This window comes from Dipodomys spectabilis, unplaced genomic scaffold (genome assembly GCF_019054845.1).
Source record: "Dipodomys spectabilis isolate Male_0828 unplaced genomic scaffold, ASM1905484v1 ptg000095l, whole genome shotgun sequence".
Lineage (NCBI taxonomy): Eukaryota > Metazoa > Chordata > Mammalia > Rodentia > Heteromyidae > Dipodomys > Dipodomys spectabilis.
The window spans coordinates 28,364,722-28,384,656 of record NW_024870772.1 but is presented as its reverse complement, the minus strand read 5'-3'; the positions used below and the strand labels follow the sequence as shown (position 1 = coordinate 28,384,656).

The window sequence follows — 19,935 nt, the reverse complement described above, 5'->3', positions numbered from 1 at the left end:
AATTTGTTATCGTCCGTTGGTACAGTAATGGACTTCAGAGACCTCTACGCATCGAATTCCCTTTACTCATGATCCATTTTCAAACCAAGAAACATCTTCCAGCCATGTGTCCAGGTTCTGGCTGGCTCTGCTGGCGCTGGCCCAGCCTCACCTAGGATGATTGGTGTACAGTATTAGTCCTCCACCAGCGGTAGGCGCTGTGTCAGGTGGGGGCGGTTTTGGACCAATGAGAGCGCCTCTCTCCGCAGGCAACATTACGTGCCCATCCACTCTCCATCTTCCCACTGGCCTCTGGGTTTGAGTAGCGTTGCTAGGAGACGACGCTCGCCGGCCGCGCTTGCGCAGTTGCGGCTGTCTGGGGCGGGCTGTCGGGGCGGAGGCGCTGGTCGGTTGAGGGAGTTCCCTCAGACTCTGTCTCGGTCGCTGTCACCGCCCGGTTTTCCGTCGCTCCATGGTTCGCCGGTGAGACCGGCGGCCGGCAGTCGTCTCCTCGGAATGGAGCACATCCGGACGACCAAGGTATTCTAGGCTGTCATCGGCGCCGGGGGAGGCGACGAGGGCTCTTGCCCGGAACTCGGCGAGCCGGGCCCGGGGCCTGGCGGGGCTCGGTGGGAGGACCTTGCCAGTTCGGATAACGGGGGGCCGAGGCCTGGGCCCAGGGGGACAGGCAGCTCTGAAGCAATTTAGGGTACTAAGGGGTAAAATCTGGGGAAATGGGTCGCCGCCCTGTTAGCGCCACACTTTCTTGGGCCAGATGGGGTCTGCTTCAAGTTTGGTTCTTATTATAATCATTTGGTTCGGGTCCTGGGGCTTCAATTCAGGGCCTGGGCACCGTCCCTCAGCTGTTTGTGCTCAAGGCTAGCACTCTACCACTTGAGCCACAGCTCACTTCCGGCTTCTTTTGGGCTGGGGGTGGGGGGTGAGACTTAATGGGAGAGAAGAGTCTCGCCGACTTTCCTGCTTGGACTGGCTTCGAACCGTGATCCTCAGATCTCAGCCTCTCGAATAGCTAGGATGAACAGGTGTGAGCCACTGGTCCCCCGACTCAACATGTTTTGAGGGGGATAGTTTCAGCCGTTGGCCGCTTCCTTTACGGCAAAACCAGCGGGTCCCCAACTTCACTTTACCGTGTGTGTGTGTGTGTGTGTGTGTGTAAGGTAGTCTTTGCTCACGTTGCATTGTCCTGTGTCACAGATTCATGATGCAAGTTTTGGAGGAGCCGAGACCAGCAGTGGGCTCTACCTTACTCTAGACCTGGTGTTTCCGTTTGAGCTTCGAACTTGAGGCGTAGACCCGTATAGTCATTTTCTAGTCACTTTAGCAGGAGTCATCCTGAGTAGGGAGGGGAAGCAGGGATGTTAAGTTTTATTTAAGGTCCAGTGGAAACTTTTCTTCTATGGAATTTAAAAAAAATCCCATGATTAGTTTTTGTATGCTAAAAGACATTTATTTTGAGGATAGTATTTGTATGATTCTGTTAGGAAGTTAAAGATAGAAGGATGACAATATCAGAATATCACAAGATTATGTTTTCAGCATCATTTAAGCCTAGTGAGGGAGGAAAAACTGATTAGAAGAATTGAAAAATATTTTAAGATTGTGGAGGTTCGACCAGTCAGGCACCCATTGTGAAGATGCTGAAAACTAACCCTGTTTAAAAATACTGTTTTTCCTTCAAAAAACTTGAATTAAAAAATTACATTAGGGGGCTGGGAAAGTGGCTCAGTAGTAGAGCGCTTGCCTTGCATGCCTGAGGCCCTGGGTTCAATTCCTCAGCACCACATAAGCAAAAAGAAAAAAAAAAGCCGGAAGTTGTGCTGTGGCTCAAGTGATAGAGCGCTAGCCTTGAGCTGAAGAGCTGAGGGACAGCGCCCACCAGAGTTCAGGCCCCACGACCGGACCCCCCCCCCAAAAAAAAAAATTACATTAGGGCTGGAAAGGTGGCTCAGTGGTAGAGCGCTTGCCTTGCATGTCTGAGGCCCTGGGTTCGATTCCTCAGCACCACATAAGCAAAAAGAAGCCGGAAGTGGCGCTGTGACTCAAGTGGTAAAGTGCTAGCCTTGAGCTGAAGAGCTGAGGGACAGCACCCAGGCCCAGAGTTCAGACCCCACGACCAGACCCCCCCCCAAAAAAAAATTACATTAAATCCATAAGTGTTGATGGAGCACAGATGAGCCAAACAGAAACAGATGAAACATCTTCTTTGGTTTCAGCTTCTAGAGGGGGAGAAGCAAATGATAATTAATTCAAGGGCTAGGAGTATATCTAGATAAAAAATGTTTAGAAATACTGCTGATCCTTGTAACTGCTCCTCCAGGTTTAAGAGAAGAAAGGTAAATTAGCTCAAGAATTAAAATTGCTGAGAAAGTTTGAAAATAGAAGGGTGATGAGGGAAATAACCAAACTATTAAAGGTGAAAAAAAGAGTACTATGGTGGACCTTATGGCATGCTTTTCCTGGGGCAGGTTCTTATCCTGTTTATCCAGATGTGCCTTAGATGGCAGGGGACTTCTTTTATACCCCTGGGAGTCTCATCTGTGTGTGTTTGTGTGTGTGTGTGTGTGTGTGTGTGTGTGTGTGTGTGTGTGTGTGTAGTTACTAGAGCTTGAATTCAGGACTTCACTTGGCTATTTTTTTCTTGCTTTCAGCTAGTGCACTACCACTTTATTCGTGCCTCCAATTTGGCTGGTTAGTTAATTGGAGATAAATGTCTCTCAGGTTTTTCTGTCTGGACTAGCTTTGAACTGGATCCTCAGATCTCAGCTTCCTGAATAGCTGAGGAGGAGGAGGAGTAAAATTTAGGTGTGAGCCACCCACTGGTGCCCTGCTTGAATCTCTGCTTTGCTTTGTCTTGTGCTTGCTACAGTGTGTAATACACCAAAGAAAAGTAGTAAAAGTGAACTGTATCGTCCAAAACAAATCCTATTCCTAAGTGAATGATAGTAAACACTATTGGGAAATACAGACCTTTTCACTACTTTAGTCTTTCCTCTTCAATTTGTGTGTGTGTGTGTGTGTGTGTGTGTGTGTGTGTGTGTGTGTGTGTGTGTGAAAGAGAGACAGAGAGAGAGAGGGAGGGAGGGAGAGAGAGAATCATTTTTTTGCCAGTCCTGGACTTGAATTCTAAGCCTAGCCACTGTTACTGAGCTCCTTTTGCTCAAGGCTAGTGCTTTACTACTTGAACCACACTTTTGCTTCTGGCTTAAAAAAAAATTTCAACTAGTATTTATTAATTGTCCCTAATGGTATTTAGGAGTGTGTCACATTTCTGTGATTAAATGGAGATAAGAGTCTTAGAGACATTCCTGCCTGGCCTGGCTTCCAACCACAATCCTCAGATCTCAGCCTTCTGAGTAGCTAGGATTACAGGCATGAGCCACCAGTGCTTGGCTTTTTATTTTATTCTTATAGTTGTAGTTTTTTTTCTTTTAGTATACCCTTGTAAATAATTACCTAAAGTTATTCTCATTTAGCTTTATCTTTTCACAGCAGTTGAGGTCTTTTTGACTTTTTAAAAATTAGAGATTTCTGATAAATTTTCTAATAAAATTCCTTTTCAAATATACTCTTATTACTGTGTGCTGTTTTTCTAGCATTGTATCACTCCTTTTGGAATAATGTTAAATGAGTTTACATAAACCACAGTTAAACTGCTAGGTATATCTTAGGTGCCAGGCACTGACTGACTAGACAGTGGGGTGTACAACAGCAAGCCAGACACAGACCTTGGAATGCATTATGATAATTGCTGAAAGGACTAACAGTTTTTAAATTATTAATCTGTTTGGAAAAGAGCTTATTCTTTTAAGAGTCATTTGAAATAGCCTTTTTTTATGGTACTGGTCCTGGGGCTTGAACTCAGGGCCTGAGCTTTTTCACTCAAGGCTAGCACTGTTATCACTTGAGCCATAACTCCACTTCTGGCTTTTGGGCGATTAACTGGAAATAAGAGTCTCACTGTCTTTCCTGCCTGCCTAGGCTGGCTTCAAACTATGACCCCCCCTCAGATCTCAGCCTCCTAAGTAGCAAGATTACAGGCCACTGGCACCCAGCTCATAGCCAACTTTTTGTTTCCATTATGTATATCCTTTATCTGAACATAATTAATTTGTTTTTTGGGGGGGTCTGGTCGTGGGACCTGAACTCTGGGCCTGGGCGCTGTCCCTCAGCTCTTCAGCTCAAGACTAACGCTCTACCACTTGAGCCACAGCGCCACTTCCAGCTTTTTTCTTTTTGCTTATGTGGTGCTGAGGAATCGAACCCAGGGCCTCATGCATGCAAGGCAAGTGCTTTACCACTGAGCCACCTTCCCAGCCTGAACATAATTAATTTGTAATGAAAAAATTTGTTGCTTTAGTTATATTAACTTTTTGTTGTTTATTAAGTTACTTGTTTAAAACAACTTTGTTGTTTATTAATACATTTCCAAATTAGTGCTTGTACCCCAAGCCTGGCCACTGTCCATTAGCTTTTTTGCTCAATGCTAGCATTCTTCCACTTGAGCCACAGCTTCATTTCTGGCTTTTTGGTGATGGTTTGGAGAGTTTCATCACCTACTTTCCTGCCTGGACTATCTTTGATTACAAGCGTGAGCCACCAATGTTAATTAGCCAGCTTACTAACATTTTTGAGCTCTATGTAGTTTAGGTGGTATGATCAAGAATTAACTCTAATACTGTATGACTGTTTAGTGATTTTCTTTTAGACAGCTGTATGTGAAAAGTAATAAATGTTCTTTTCTAAGCAGCAGCCCAATATTAGCCAGTACTAAGTTGTACTTATGAACAGTGCAGCTCTTGACTGTCACTTGGAGCTGTGAACGAGACACAAAGCTGGAGCAGAGTAAGTGAACAAGAGCAGAATAGAATAAAGATGGAGGACAGGAACAAGTTACTATAGACCCTTCAAGACTATTTTAAAGTCTTTGCTTTCAGGGGCAGGCTAGCTTCGAACCATGTTCTTCAGATCTCAGCTAAAATTACAGGTGTGAGCCACTGATGCCTATTGTCCTTCAGTTACTCTTTCCTTTCCCAAATCCTTTCCCATTTACTTTTTGTCCTTTTAAGAATTCTAGCCCTATTTTTATAGTGCCTCAGTGATAGTGACCTAGAATAGTTACTGCTTTATGAGCATCTGCCTTGAAACATTTTTAGGAAATGCTTTGGGGAGAACCTGTAGCAAATCTGTAAAGTATTTCATATAAAGAAGTATGAAACAGTTGCTTTAAAAAATTGGCTTAAGTCTTTGGTTTGAAATTTGTATGCCAGTGATTTAAAGGAAAAGGGCTACATGCTGGCTGGCTTAGTGTTTTCCATTTAAGACTGGCTACCTCTTGAAACACACTCCTACTTTTGCTGGTTAATTGGACACTCTCTTGAAGTTATTTACCAAGGCTGGCTTTGAAGGGCAATTCCTCAGATAGCAGACTCCCAAGTAGCAAGGATTACAGGTTTGAGTCACTGTCCCAGCATTGCAGCCAGTCTTGACAAGTATAAAATCTTTAAACCAAATTGACAAAACTCTTTCTTTCTTCCTTTTAATCTCAGCTTTATTTAAGATTGTCCTCAAATGGGCTTCTAGGCCTTATTGTTTCTTTAATCACCCCTAGATTACTTCATTACCTTCCAGCCAAGCTACTCTCTACCCACCTCAGCATTTTTGTTTTTGTTTTTTTCCCATTTGACACTGGAATGCTCTTAAAAACCCTATCCTATATGTAATGGACTATTATGCTTAAAAACCTGTTTGTAGCTGGTGCAGGTGGCTCACACCTTTAATCTTAGCCACTCAGGATGCTGAGATCTGAGGATCATGGTTCAAATCCAGCCTGGGCAGGAAAGTCTGTGAGACTCTTACCTCCAATTAACTACCAGAAAACCAGAAGTGGCATTGTGGCTCATGTGATAGAGCACTTGCCTTGAGCTGAACTCAGGGACAGTGTCCAGGCCTAGAGTTCCAGCCCCAGGACTGATAAAACCAAAACCCAAACCAAAAAACAACAACAAAAAATCTGTATATCTTCATCTATAAGCACAGACTCTCTACCTTACTACATGTTTCTCTTTAATCAGATAAAGTACTGTGCCTCCTTTATTGAGATATAAATGCTGAATTGCCTCTATTGAGATTTCTGTGTTTTCTGTGTATCCCTATTAATGAAGACAATTTTGTTAACCCTTACTTTTAGCAAGTTGTATTAGAGAAACAGAATTCCTCCCTCTACCAATTGTTGAACACTTAGAATAAACTCCACATGGCAAAGCTCAAACTCCCTCAACCAGATTAACAACTATAGTCATTTTTGCAAACATTTACTTGTACATTTTATTGTCTTTATCAGGCAAATGAGGATAAAATACTTGTCATTTATTATCCAACTTTACTGCAGGTCTTTGAGGAAGTAGTAGTAGTAGTTGTTATTGTTATTATTATTATTTAGATGAGGAAATGAAACCCAGATAGGTTGGTCTTGAATTCAAAGCCAGTAAATTTTTATTTGGTGAATGAGTAAACTCTCTTTCCTGATACTGATATATAGGTACATGCTCTTTTTTTGTGTGTGTGCCAGTCCTTGGGCTTGAACTGGGTGCTGTTCTTGAGGTTTTTTTTTTTAATTCAAGGCTAGTGCTCTACCACTTCAGCCACAACTCCATTTCTGGCCTTTTGCTAGGTAATTGGAGATAATAGTCTCATGGAATTTCTTGCCTGGACTGGCTTCGAACCATGATCCTCAGATCTCACTCAGCATCCTGAGTAGCTCGGATTACAGGATTACTGTCTTATGTATGTGTCTGTTGAATGTGTGTGTGTGTGTGTGTGTGTGTGTGTGTGTGTGTGTGTGTGTGTGTGTTTGCATGCATGCATGCATGCATTCATAGAATAGTTATAAAGGGTTAAAGTGAATCAATTTCTTTAAAAAGTGGAGAACTAGACATGGTGGGGCTTTAGATATTGTCAAAACCAACTAAAGGTAGAGAAGAAAGCTAGCTCAATTGAGTTAAGAGTAAGACAGATTAATTCCCTATTAAAGCTTGACAGTTGCATAAGAATGAGAGCAACTAAGTTTCTTAAATACAGTCTTTGTCCCCATCCTCTCAGATGACTGAGTGGCTTTGAGGTGTTGAGGAACTGCTAGGGACTAGGACTTTTGCTAAGGTTTGGAAATTCATTTGACCAATTAGGCTTTGAATCCTAAATATAGTTGATCCAAACTACAGATCTAACAGAGGGATTTTAAATAATTTTGAATCTAATACTAGGGGGAATCAGAGTGCTGGGAAATATTATTGTCAACCCAAATTTATAGAGAACATCTTGATATAGCCCAAGCCAGAAAGAATGATATAATATTAGATTTAGAAGATTTATAGATTTAGAAGAATGATTCCCAGACTGGGTGATAAGATGGCAAGAGAGAACCTCTATAGAGAACTTTGTATTACTAAAATAGTTGGACAAGCTGAATATTAACTGTGCTCTCTACTAGTAGTTTTTTTTATTTGTTTGCAGTTCATTCAGAATTCATCCACTGTGTAAGAAAATAGCTGAAAGAACTAAGAAAGAGAATAATGGGGTTATGAAAGAACTCTAATAAATCCCTTAACTGATTTCAAGAGAAAAGGTTACCACTGGTAAATTGTTATCACTTTCTGGTTTTCCCCTATGATGGGACATTCATCTTAGGCTGATGAACATTTATGTCAAACAGTGTTCTGGCCATCAGAATAGTGATTCAGAAAGAAAAGAGACTGTTCTTGTCCTCAGATATGTTAGAGGCTTTAGTGGGAGAGACTAGACACATGAATAGATGTGTAGATGAATAGATGCTTTCATTCTGATAGGCATTGCTTTCATAATGGTGGGAGGAGCCAGTTTTGAAATGTTTAGGTGATGAAACTGGTTACAGTGATGGATGGAGCATTATTGGTTAAGAAGAGAGAAGGCAATTTCTAGATTTCCAGTGTAGATGACTCACTGAAGGTGGGATAATAGTATTTCACAATTGTGATTCTATTTGTGAGGCCTGATAGGGAAAAATCAGTTATTTTAGTATAATTCACATGGCTCTTAAGATGTCCAAGTGATGACAGTATAATTCTGGGTAAAGAATTCCAGCTCAGCATTCAGACCACTCATGGGTAAAACTGTGCTGTCCTACTTAACTAGCTGCTACTAGATAGCTGAGGATAGTGACTCCACATAGGAGTTGTGAAAGTGAAAAGAAATAAAGTGTGTTAACCACTTAACATAGTAATAGCAGATAATAAGTCCTTAGTATTATGTTAGAGATTATAGTCATAAATATGTATTTATGACTCAGGAGAGGGCACAGTTGTACATGCAGTTCTGACAGTCACTAATAAGCAGGTTTTTTTTTTTTTTTTTTGATCCAGTCTTGGGGCCTGAACTCTGGACCTGGGCGCTGTCCCTCAGCTCTTCAGCTCAAGGCTAGCACTCTACCACTTGAGCCACAGCGTCACTTACCGGCTTTTTTCTTTTTGCTTATGTGGTGCTGAGGAATCGAACCCAGGGCCTCATGCATGCAAGGTAAGCGCTCTACCACTGAGCCACCTTCCCAGCCCTAATGAGCAGGTTTAAAATGACAGTAGGTAAGATTCCTATCATATCAAGAATGGACCCTTGAGAAAAATTGTGAGCCAGGGGATGAGCAGGGAGGATAAAGTCCAATACAAAAGAAAAGTATGATTATTGTCGGCATATACAAGTTTTGTTTGTACACAGTACTTCTTGCTTGTCTTGTAAAGCCTTACAAGTCTTATAATTGGAGAAATAATTATTATCTGTAAGAATAGACTTCATACACACACAAAAAGAATAGACTTCACATGGACTTTTTCTTTTTTAAATTGCCTGTACTGAGTACTGAGGCTTAAAGACAATCCTGTTCTCTTAGCTTGTTTTACTACTCAAGTCATGCTCTTTGCTAGTTAGCAATAAATTCTCTTGGACTTTTTGGTCCATGTGGACTTTAAACAACAGTCCTCTAGGTCTCAGCCTTCTGAATAGCTAGGATTTCACTGCTACCATCTTCTTTAAAACAAACTTCCTATTTAGTTAGTAACCCTTCCTTTTAAAACTAGCTGCTGGGGCTGGGAAGGTGGCTCAGTGGTAGTGCTTGCCTTGCATGCATGAGACTCTGGGTTCCATTCCTCAGCACCACATAAGCAAAAAGAAAAAAGCGGGAAGTGGCGCTGTGGCTCAAGTGGTAGAGTGTTAGCCTTGAGCTGAAGAGCTGAGGGACAGCGCCCAGACCCAGAGTTCAGGCCCCATGACTGGACCCCCCCCCCAAAAAAAAAAAAAACTAGCTGCCACTATAGTTTATTATTTTCTTAGGTACTTAATGTGCTACAAAATGTTGACACAAATTGTTAGCCCAAGTAGTGCTGATATGTTAGATTACCATATTTCCATACATGTTCACTAGTTCTCCTTTCTATTAGAGTCCTTAAAAGTTGGTTTTACTTGCTTGAGGAAATAATGTGGGTGTAGAGTCCTTAAAACTTGGTTTTACTTGCTTGAGGAAATAATGTGGGTGAAAACTGTGTTGGTGGTAAATTGTTTTCATTGGCTCAGTGCCTTTTCTAACCAAGTCTAACATAACTGGAGAGGAATAAACACTTCTTGATTATACCTGTCCAGTTTGCAGTGTGGCACAGTGAAGAATAAATAGCCTTGAAACATTGAAATAAATGTTGACATCCAAGAAAAATCTGCATTCAGGCTTGTGGGAAGCTTTCCTATTTTTTCTTTTTCTTTTCCTCTTCCTTCTTGCCTCCCTCTTTCCCACTTCTCTCTTTTTAAAAATTACTTTGATGTTTTGGAGGGGATATACAGCCGAGTTACCTTTACATATGTCAGGTAATAAGTACATTTTCTTCCTTTTGCATAATATCATCTGTTCTCTCATTCTCTCCCATTCCTCCCCTCCTATCTCCACCCATAAGCCACATGGTTCACTTTCATCAATGCCCAGTGCAGCCAATAGGCTCTGCTACTGCACGTTTTCATCCATTTCCCACTGATTCTGTGCCTTCCCCCCACTTTCCCTCAGATATGCACATGTATACACCACATATGAGGTAAAGAATACAGAGTCATAAGAGAACGAAAAGACAAATTAAGAAAAGGTCCTTCGTTTTTTATCTTTGGAGTTCATTTCAGTATGTATATTATTTTATATACACATGAATAGGTACTTGTGTATTAAAACTTGGTGATTTTCTCCTATGACTGTCCTTTTTGGTCTCACTGTATGTGAGTGTCTAGAATCCTGTATAATTTGTTATAGCCCATTGCATTTTAAATCATGTGGTTTGTCTCTGTGATCTTGGCTTACTTCACTTAACACGATTTATTCTAGTACCATCATTTCCCTGTGAATGACATATCATTTCTAATGGCTGTGTAAAAATGGCTGTGTAAAATTCCATTATATATAGGTACCACATTTTTTTGGATCCATTCGTCTTTAATTTACTTTGTGTGTGTGTGTGTGTGTGTGTGTGTGTGTGTGTATGTATGAGTGAGTCTCACTGTATAAATTGGCCTTGAATTCATAATCCTTCTGCCTCAGCCTCCCAAATGCTGGGATTATAGACATGTACCACCATGTTTAGCTCTACTGTTTTCTTAAAGATCAAAGTATACTGATCAGATACTTTTTGTATGTCAGATTAACTGTTAGAACAGAGTTAACTAAATTTTATTTCTTAGTATCAGAGGAAAGTGTGAATTCAGCATTGGAATGTTACAAATCAAGTTTTTATCAAAAATAAATTTTTGTGTGTGTGTGTGTCTGGGCTAGAAATCAAGGGCTGTCTCTTAGCTTTTCCTCTCAAGTCTGGCACTCTACCCTCTTGAGCCACAGCTCCACTTTTGACTTTTTTCTGGGTAATTGGAAATAAGAATCTCATGGATTTTTCTGTCTGAGCTAGCTTCAAATTGTGATTCTCAGATCTCAACCTCCTTAGAAGCTAATATTACAGGCCACTTACGCCCAGCTAAATTTTTAAAAAGTCATTTTTAAATGATCTTTAAGTAGCTATACAAAGGAGGTGCCAAGTAGCAAAACAGTTTATGAATACAATGCATCTTTGGTGTCATCCCTTCAACATCCTTACCCCCTTTGACCTACCCCTTCTCTTGCTTTTCTTAGTTTTGTGGTATATACAATGAATTTTTTACTGCATTCTCCCCACTTTCCTCATTCATTTGTTTTCCTCTCTCCCCTTGCCCCATCTCCCCTCTTGGAAGTATCCATGTCTTGGTATTGATTTTGTTGGGCTTTGACCTAGTCTTTCTAAAAGATAATACTATTTGAGCTCTCGATAGTCTATTATACTTCACTTAATTCATTTGCGATCAGTTGCATACCACTTAGTGTATATACTTATAGATTTATAGTCACATTCTAGCTACCACAAATAAGGGAAACCATGCAGTCTTTCTTTCTCTTTTTTTAAAATTTTTGCCGGTCATGGGGCCTGAACTCTGGGCTTGGGCGCCGTCCCTGAGCTCTTCAGCTCAAGGCAAGTGTTCTACCACTTGAGCCACAGCGCCACTTCCGGCTTTTTTCTTTTTGCTTATGTGGTGCTGAGGAATCGAACCCAGGCCTCAGGCATGCAAGGCAAGCGCTCTACCACTGAGCCACCTTCCCAGCCCCTGGAGGCAATTTTTTGTTTTAATAAGATTTATTATTTTTTTCCATATGAGCAATGATCTATTTTCCACTAATATCACAGAAAATTAGTGAACAGTGTTTGTTATTATAAGAAAAAACTATTTTACTGCAGAAAGATAATCACTACATTTATTTCTCTATACATTTATTTATTTTTATTATTATTCTTTTGCCAGTCATGGGGCCTGAACTCTGGGCCTGGGTGCTGTCCCTCAGTTCTTCAGCTCTAGGCTAGAGCTCTACCACTTGAGCCACAGCGCCACTTCTGGCTTTTTCTGCTTATGTGGTACTGAGGAATCACTCAGGGCCTCATGCATGCAAGGCAAGCACTGTACCACTGAGCCCCTATTTTTAAAAATTTTAAGACCATATATCGTGTGTGTGTGTGTGTGTGTGTGTGTGTGTGTGTGTGTGTAGAATTTTGTATTCTATTTCTAAAACTTCATACTACATCACATAGAATGTTCCACATTAAATTCTTAAAAAAAATTTTTTTTTGGTTGGTCATAGGGCCTGAACTCTGGGCCTGGGTGCTGTTCCTGAGCTCTTCAGCTCAAGGAGAGCACTCTTCCACTTGAGCCACAGTGCACTTCTGGTTTTCTGGTGGTTAATTGGAGATAAAGAGTCTCACAGACTTTCCTGCCCAGGCTGGCTTTGAACTGAAATCCTCAGCTCTCAGCCTTTTGAGTAGCTACTGTAGTGCCTGGCTAAAATTTTTTTTATTATCATAAAGGTGATATACAGAGGGGTTACAGTTAAGAAAGTCAGATAAAGAGAGCATTTCTTTTTGGACAATGTCACACCTTCCTTCCCAGTTTTTCTCTCCCATGCCCACCCATTTTTAACGGTGTCTAGTGAATACCATTGCTGCATTTGTTTACTCTTTGTCTCTCCATTTCTGTGCTTCCCCTTACCTTTCCAAAGACAGATAAATGAACAAATAAGACAAAAAGAAAGGAAACTGAAAGTCAACAGAGAGAAAACCTCTTGTTCCCATTTCCTGGAATTCATTTGGATAGATACAATTTTGTATGATCAGAAGCACATAAGCGTTGTGCCTTTGTGCATTGAATTCTTTTAAATTTTCTTTGACTAGCTATAATGATGATTGTCAAATGGATATACAGTGACGTTCACCAGTCTTATTGATTTTTTAAAATAGATTTTTATTGTTATTATGGTGTTGTAATGGTAACCATTTCGTACGTCAGGTCATGAGTACGTTTCTGTTTTGGACAATGTCACCCTTTCTTTCCTTAACTTTTCCTCGGGGAAACAATTTTTTTTTTTTTTTTTTTTTTTTTGGGTCCGGTCGTGGGGCCTGAACTCTGGGCCTGAGCGCTGTCCCTCAGCTCTTCAGCTCAAGGCTAGCACTCTACCACTTGAGCCACAGCGCCACTTCCAGCTTTTTTCTTTTTGCTTATGTGGTGCTGAGGAATCGAACTCAGGGCCTCAGGCATGCAAGGCAAGCGCTCTACCACTGAGCCACCTTCCCAGCCCCGGGGAAACAATTTTTAATGAGGATATTTTGTTGTTTTTTTAGTAATATGTAAGGAAATATATATGGGAGGAAAGAATAGAATCAATGAGATGGTTAATTCTCTGGTTTTGAAGGTTTATAATATTTAAAAGACTGTTTACGACCTGCTGCTATAACTATAAGTAGATTTTTTTAAAGTTGGCTAGTACTCTACCACTTGAGCCACAGCACCACTTCCAGTTTTCTGAGTGGTTTATTTGAGATAAAGAGTCTTTTCCTACCCAAGTCCGGGCTGGCTTTGAACCATGAAGCACAGATCTCAGCCTCCTGAGTAGCTAAGATTAGAGGCGTGAGCCACCAGCGCCCAGCTCAGTCTAGCTTTTTGCTGGTTAATTTGCATGTGGAGTCTTGGGGACTTTCCTGCCTGGCTTAGAATTGTGATCCTTGATTTTTTAAACCTCAGATAAAGGACTCAGGGATACAAAAACTTTTTGCTTATTCATACTCATGACTTTTTCTTGCTCTTCTTACTGTTAATGTTGATATGTTTCTAGCCTTCTTCCATATTGGTTACATTTTGTAATGAGAGAATATCTATGTTATTTGTGACATACATGTCCCCTCAAAAGGTAGATTAAATTGAACATTCAGCATTAAATAAGGCTTATATTTCACCACAAACTGAAGAGAAAATTGAAAATGATGCATATGGATCCTGGGATTTTAAAAAGAACTATTATTTGGGGCTGGGAAGGTGGCTCAGTGATAGAGCACTCGCCTTGCATGCTCAAGGCCCTGGGTTCGATTCCTCAGCACCACATAAGCAAAAAGAAAAAAGCCGGAAGTGGCGCTGTGGCTCAAGTGGTAGAGCCTTGAGCTGAAGAGCTGAGGGACAGCGCTCAGGCCCAGAGTTCAGGCCCCAGGACCGGACCCCCCCCCCCCAAAAAAAAAAGAACTATTATTTGTACTGCTTTTGAAATGAAAAATAAAAATCTTTTTCTTTTTTAGGTTGAACAAGTAAAATTACTTGACCGATTCAGTACCAGCAACAAATCATTAACGGGAACACTGTATCTTACAGCCACACATCTATTATTTATTGACTCTCATCAAAAAGAAACCTGGGTAAGGAATGTTTGCCATAGTACTAAAAATGGACTGATCTACTGTTGGTTTATTTTGAATATATATATGTTCAAAATACAAATATATACAATATAATATATATAACAATATAAATACATATATAACAGAAATCTTAATCATTGTTACTTACTTCAAAACAAAAAAAGTTTTTTTGAGACAGGATCTCATTATATAATTCAGGCTGGCCTCCAACTCTGTGTTGCTCAGCCACTTTCCAACATGCAGTTATCCTGCCTCTACCTTTGGAGTGCTCGGATTATAGGTATACAACTATAATACTCAAGAAAAATATTTTCAGTCACTCCAGAACTTCGTTCTATAATCAGTGATGTATGAGTAATATGGAATTCTGTAGGGTACCAGATTCTTTACCTCCAAATAATTGAAAATACCTGCTTGTTAACTTTTAGTTTTTAAAAATTGAAATATATTAACAGATTGAATCGATTATTTAGTATATTTCAGTATTTTTATATGGAATTAGAATTATAGTGTTTATGAGGTTTTGTTACTATAAAGATTACAATATATATGATAGGCCAAGCATTTCATATTTATACAAATAAATATATATGAAAATGTATGTATAATACAGTCTATAGTTGACTCAAATAATATACTGACTGGATTTGATCTGTATGGTTCCACTTATATGCTGACTTTGTTCTTGAGATTTGTTACTTTGAAAAAATAATGTTATAAGTAGTATGCAAATATCAAATAAATCAATGAAAAGTTTGTCATGGATGCTTAAATGTATGCAGGTAATTTTGTCTTTTACTGCCATAAAATATAAACCTATTATAGTTAAAATTTATCAAAATTGACACAGGCACAGATAATAGAGAAATGTAAGCATGCGATATTAAATCATTGCTGCATATAGTATACTATATACTGTATTACTGTAATAATTTTGTCACCACATCCATTGTTATTGTATGAGCTCAAGTGTTGTGAGTATCCACTTCAAATACTGAGTAGTGGCTGGATGTGGTTGTGTGTGTCTGTAATCTTAGTACTTACAGGTAGAAGTAGGAGGATCACAAGTGCCTGGGTAAAGGTAGTGGGAATACCCTGTCTCTGAAACAAACTATCGAAGAGCTGGAGGTGTAGCTCAAATGGAAGGGCATTTGCCAGGTATAGCCATGTCAATGCCCTGGGGTCAACCCTTAGTATGGCAAAAGCAAAAATCAAAAAATCAAAACAGCAAAAGATACAGTTCATGCCTGTCTTTAGGAAATTGCATAGTGTAAAAATGATGTCATTCTTACCTTTCACTGCTTGTAATGTATGCAATATAAAATATGCATTAGTCACTGATTTATTAGTAATGTTTACTTACGTCCAGTCATCAGCAGGTTATTAATAGTGAAGGTTTTGAAGAGCCAAAAGTTACAGTTGGGTTTCTGACTGGGTAGGCATTTTGGTGCCTCTAAATCACGTGATGTTGAAAAGTTAATACTGTAAACATCTTTTATTTGTATAGCTAGCTAGCTAGCTGTTTTAGAGTTTATCTTAGATATTTGCCTGGGAGTAACAGGTCTTGGATAAGTGTAATATATAATATACTGATTTTGTATATAATGTAATGTTAATTATATACTTATATACAGCTGTAATATACTTACATATTCATTTAAGGATAATATGTTTAAATATGTATATTAAATGATGTTTTGGAATTATCCTCAGGATATTTTACATTGTTTTACCTCAATGTTTTACAACATTGCCATTATCTACTTAAAGACTTTTGTCTGTGTATTTGGTTGTACAATTGTGTTGTTAACTTGCTGATGGCTAAGACATTTTCCTTTCTGTCTCTATTGGTTCTTCTATCTTTCTGTCCAGTTATTGGGTTTTCTTTTCTTTTTCTATTATCTCTTGTTTTTATTGATTTGTGTTTGTGGTGTAGATAATTGTACTCAGAACCTTGCACGTGCTGGGCAAGTGCTGTACCACTGAGCTACCTCCCCAATGCTATTTTTTTATTGATTTTATAAGAATTCTGTATCTTAATACTTTGTCATATATGTATGTCATTATTTAAGTGTATGGCTTGTCTTTTTTATATTTTTGTGTATATTTTATTTAAATTTATTGTGTGTGTGTGTGTGTGTGAGAGAGAGAGAGAGAGAGAGAGAGAGACATAATTGGAACTTGGATTCAAGGTCCTGTGCTCCCACTTAGCTTACTCATGGCTGGTGCTTTACCACTTTAGCTATGCCTCCAGTTGTGGCTCTTTGCTGGTTAATTGGAGATAAATGAGTCTCTCAGATCTGTTTGCCCAGGCTGGCTTCAAACTGTGATCCTCAGATCTTAGCAGTGTCAGGCAGAATTTTTTTTTTAACTCAGAGCTCTTTTGCTCAAGGCTAGCACTCTACCATATAGAGCCACAGCACCACTTCTGGTTTTCTTGTGGTTAATTGGAGATAAGCATCTCATGGACTTTCTTGTTCTGGCTGGTTTTAAACTGTGATCCTCAGGTCTCACCTTTCTGAATAGCTAGGATTATAGGCATGAGCCAGCCTTTTTTTTTTCCAGCAACTTTTTTCCCAACAATTTTTTTCCTTTTTTTTTTTCCCTTTTCTTTTCCTCTTACTGTGTTTAAGTAGTTTTTTATTTTGGGTCCGGTCGTGGGCCTGAACTCTGAGCCTGGGCGCTGCCCCTCACCTCTTCAGCTCAAGGCTAGCGAGCGCTCTACCACTTGAGCCACAGCACCACTTCCGGCTTTTTTTTTTTTTTTTGCTTATGGGTGCTGAGGAATCGAACCCAGGGCCTCAAGCATGCAAGGCAAGCGCTTTACCACTGAGCCACCTTCCCAGCCCCATGTTTAAGTAGTTTTATAAAGGGTTGTAATTCAACATGTTTATGAATACAGTGCATCTTGATTAATGTCACCTTTCCAAAATTAATAAAAAATAATATTGAGAAAAATAGACTTTTTGGGGTCAGTATTGGGATTTGAATCCAGAGCCTCATACTTGTTAGGCAGGAGCACTACAATTAGAACCATTCTGCGAATTAATCCTTTAATATGAGCACCACTTACAGCTTTTTCTGTTTATGTGGTACAAAGGAATGAAACTCAGGGCTTCTTGCATGCTAGGGAAGCACTCTATCATAAGCCACATTCCCAGCCTTATGATGATTATTTTTAAGTTAGTGTTTCATTTTATTGAGTCATCCTAGACTTTGATACTGGCATTTGCTTCCCTTTTGTTGCTTGGATTACAGGCTTATACCACTATGCCTACCTATTTTGCTTCCTCCTTAGTTTGAGATGATAGGCTCGTATTGTCTCTACCATGTGCCTAGCTTTGTTGAGTCTTGTGAACTTTTATGCCTGGACTAGTCTCAAATCACAATCCCCCAATCTCTGCCTCCGAGTAGTTAGGATTATAGGCCTGAGCCACGGTACCTAACTGACAAAGACGTTTTTAGTAGTAAAGTATTATTGGTAGCAGTAAGAATGGTAATCATACATTTAAAATACCATCAAGATACTGAGTTTATAGTAGGACTTTTTAATCCACTCAGATGACTCCCATATTTCTGGCTTAAACATTAAGCTATTGGATATATTAAGTATGAGTGTGCACCAAATAACATTTTTTACTTTATTTGAGGAAGGCATTCTTAATATTTATGTATTCTGAAAGAAAATAAATTTTAAGTCCTTTCTGCATTGGTTTCTTAATTTTTTTTTAATGCTGTAGATATTACATCACCATATTGCCTCAGTGGAGAAACTTGCTTTGACTACTTCTGGATGCCCACTTGTGATTCAGTGCAAGAATTTCAGGACTGTGCATTTCATTGTTCCCAGGGAAAGAGATTGCCACGATATCTATAACTCTCTACTGCAACTGTCAAAACAAGGTATGGTACTTAGGGCCTGAAACATGCATGCTAAATTTGTAAAGGGTTTTCCAAGACACTTTTAAGATCTCATTAGTATTTCATACTTTGTTATTCTGGTAGTCAAGTTCTTGTGTACTCTCCATTCCCCAAAATGGGCTAGACATAATTAGAAACTACTGATCTAAATTGTAAGAAAGGTATCCAAAGTAAGGGTAATAGTAAGGATAATAAATCATTTATAGTAGACCAAAGGAACCATAGATTTATGTTAACATTTTTAAAGCTTCTTGACAACAAATTGCACATTTCAATAGTGGGTTTCTAAGAACAGGTTTATGTTCACTTATCTTTTCTCAGCACAGAGCATGTACTGTATGCCATCTCTAGAGTTCTAAGTGGTTTTTGTTTTTGTTTTGTGGTGGTCTTGGGACTTGAACTCTGGGCCTTGGTACTATCCGAGCTTTTGTGCTCAAGGCTATCATTCTATCACTTGAGCCACAGCTCCACTTCTGGCTTTTTGGTGGTTAATTGGAGATAAGAGTCTCATGGGCTTTACTGCATGGGCTGTCTTCAAACCATGATCTGCAGATCTTAGTTCCCCAGTAGCTAGGGTAACAGGCATAAACCAGTGGCGCCTGGCAATTCTAAGTTTTTTGTTTATTTTTTTTAGATAGGGCCTCACTGTATAGCCAAAATGACTTTGAACTTGCAATCTTATGTCTCAGCCTCCTAAATGCTGGGATCATGGACATTGCCATTGTTCCTTATCAGCTCTAGTTTATTGCTTTAGTATCAGTTTTTGTTTCATATCTCATGTTGGGAAAGGGGTATATAGGAAGAATATATTTTTTAGTTAACATTTAAGAAAAGAAAAATTTCAATACAGAATTTAGCATACAAGTCTAATTGTATTCTTTATTAACCTTAACTTTGGAATTAAATCTCAGATTAAATGAATCATGTGTATGCCTTTTTGATGTAATCATTTGCATTACAGAATTTAGAAAATACTTAATTCAAGAATGTTCACATAGGGCTGGGAAGGTGGCTCAGTGGTAGAGCGCTTGCCTTGCATGCCTGAGGCCCTGGGTTCGATTCCTCAGCACCACATAAGCAAAAAGAAAAAAGCCGGAAGTGGCACTATGGCTCAAGTGGTAGAGTGCTAGCCTTGAGCTGAAGAGCTGAGGGACAGCGCCCAGGCCCAGAGGTCAGGCCCCACGACCGGACCCCCCCCCCCCCAAAAAAAAAAGAATGTTCACATATTATCTCTCTGAAGGTTTTAAAGAAAAAAATTTTATTTGTAGTGTATTAGGTATTATTTATAGTGTATTATTAATGTTTTGTGTTTTGTATTCTGTAGCAAAATATGAAGATCTCTATGCATTTTCTTATAATCCTAAACAAAATGATTCAGAACGGCTACAAGGTTGGCACCTCATTGACCTTGCTGAGGAATATAAGAGGATGGGAGTGCCAAATTCACACTGGCAGTTGTCTGATGCCAACAGAGAATACAAGGTAACTTACTGCCTTTGGGAGAAACTCAGAAGATGTTAGGACCAGAGAGAAAGGGTCATAGTAGCAAGTGCTCTGAACTGTAGCATGCTTTTCTTAAGATTTTTTTAAGCTACTATATACTAATTGTACAAAGAGCCATGTTATGGTATTTCTTTCTTTTTCCTTTTTCTTTCCTTCCTTCCTTTCTTTTTTTTTTTGTTCAAGCCTGGAATTTGAATGAATT

At 39.5% G+C, this 19,935-nt stretch overlaps 1 protein-coding gene across 2 annotated transcripts in view; it reads left to right on the top strand.

Moving 5' to 3' along the window:
• Window positions 1–338: 338 nt before the first annotated feature.
• Window positions 339–19,935, top strand: part of Mtmr6 (myotubularin related protein 6) — a 39,607-nt gene continuing 20,010 nt past the window's right edge. The window contains exons 1-4 of one of the 2 annotated variants that reach the window (XM_042685466.1): window positions 339–519; window positions 14,190–14,306; window positions 18,050–18,212; window positions 19,555–19,712. In XM_042685466.1, coding sequence (XP_042541400.1) covers window positions 496–519; window positions 14,190–14,306; window positions 18,050–18,212; window positions 19,555–19,712 — 462 coding nt within the window. In that variant the 5' untranslated portion in view covers window positions 339–495. The remainder of the gene's footprint in view (window positions 520–14,189; window positions 14,307–18,049; window positions 18,213–19,554; window positions 19,713–19,935) is intronic. The other variant, XM_042685465.1, reaches the window with a different exon arrangement.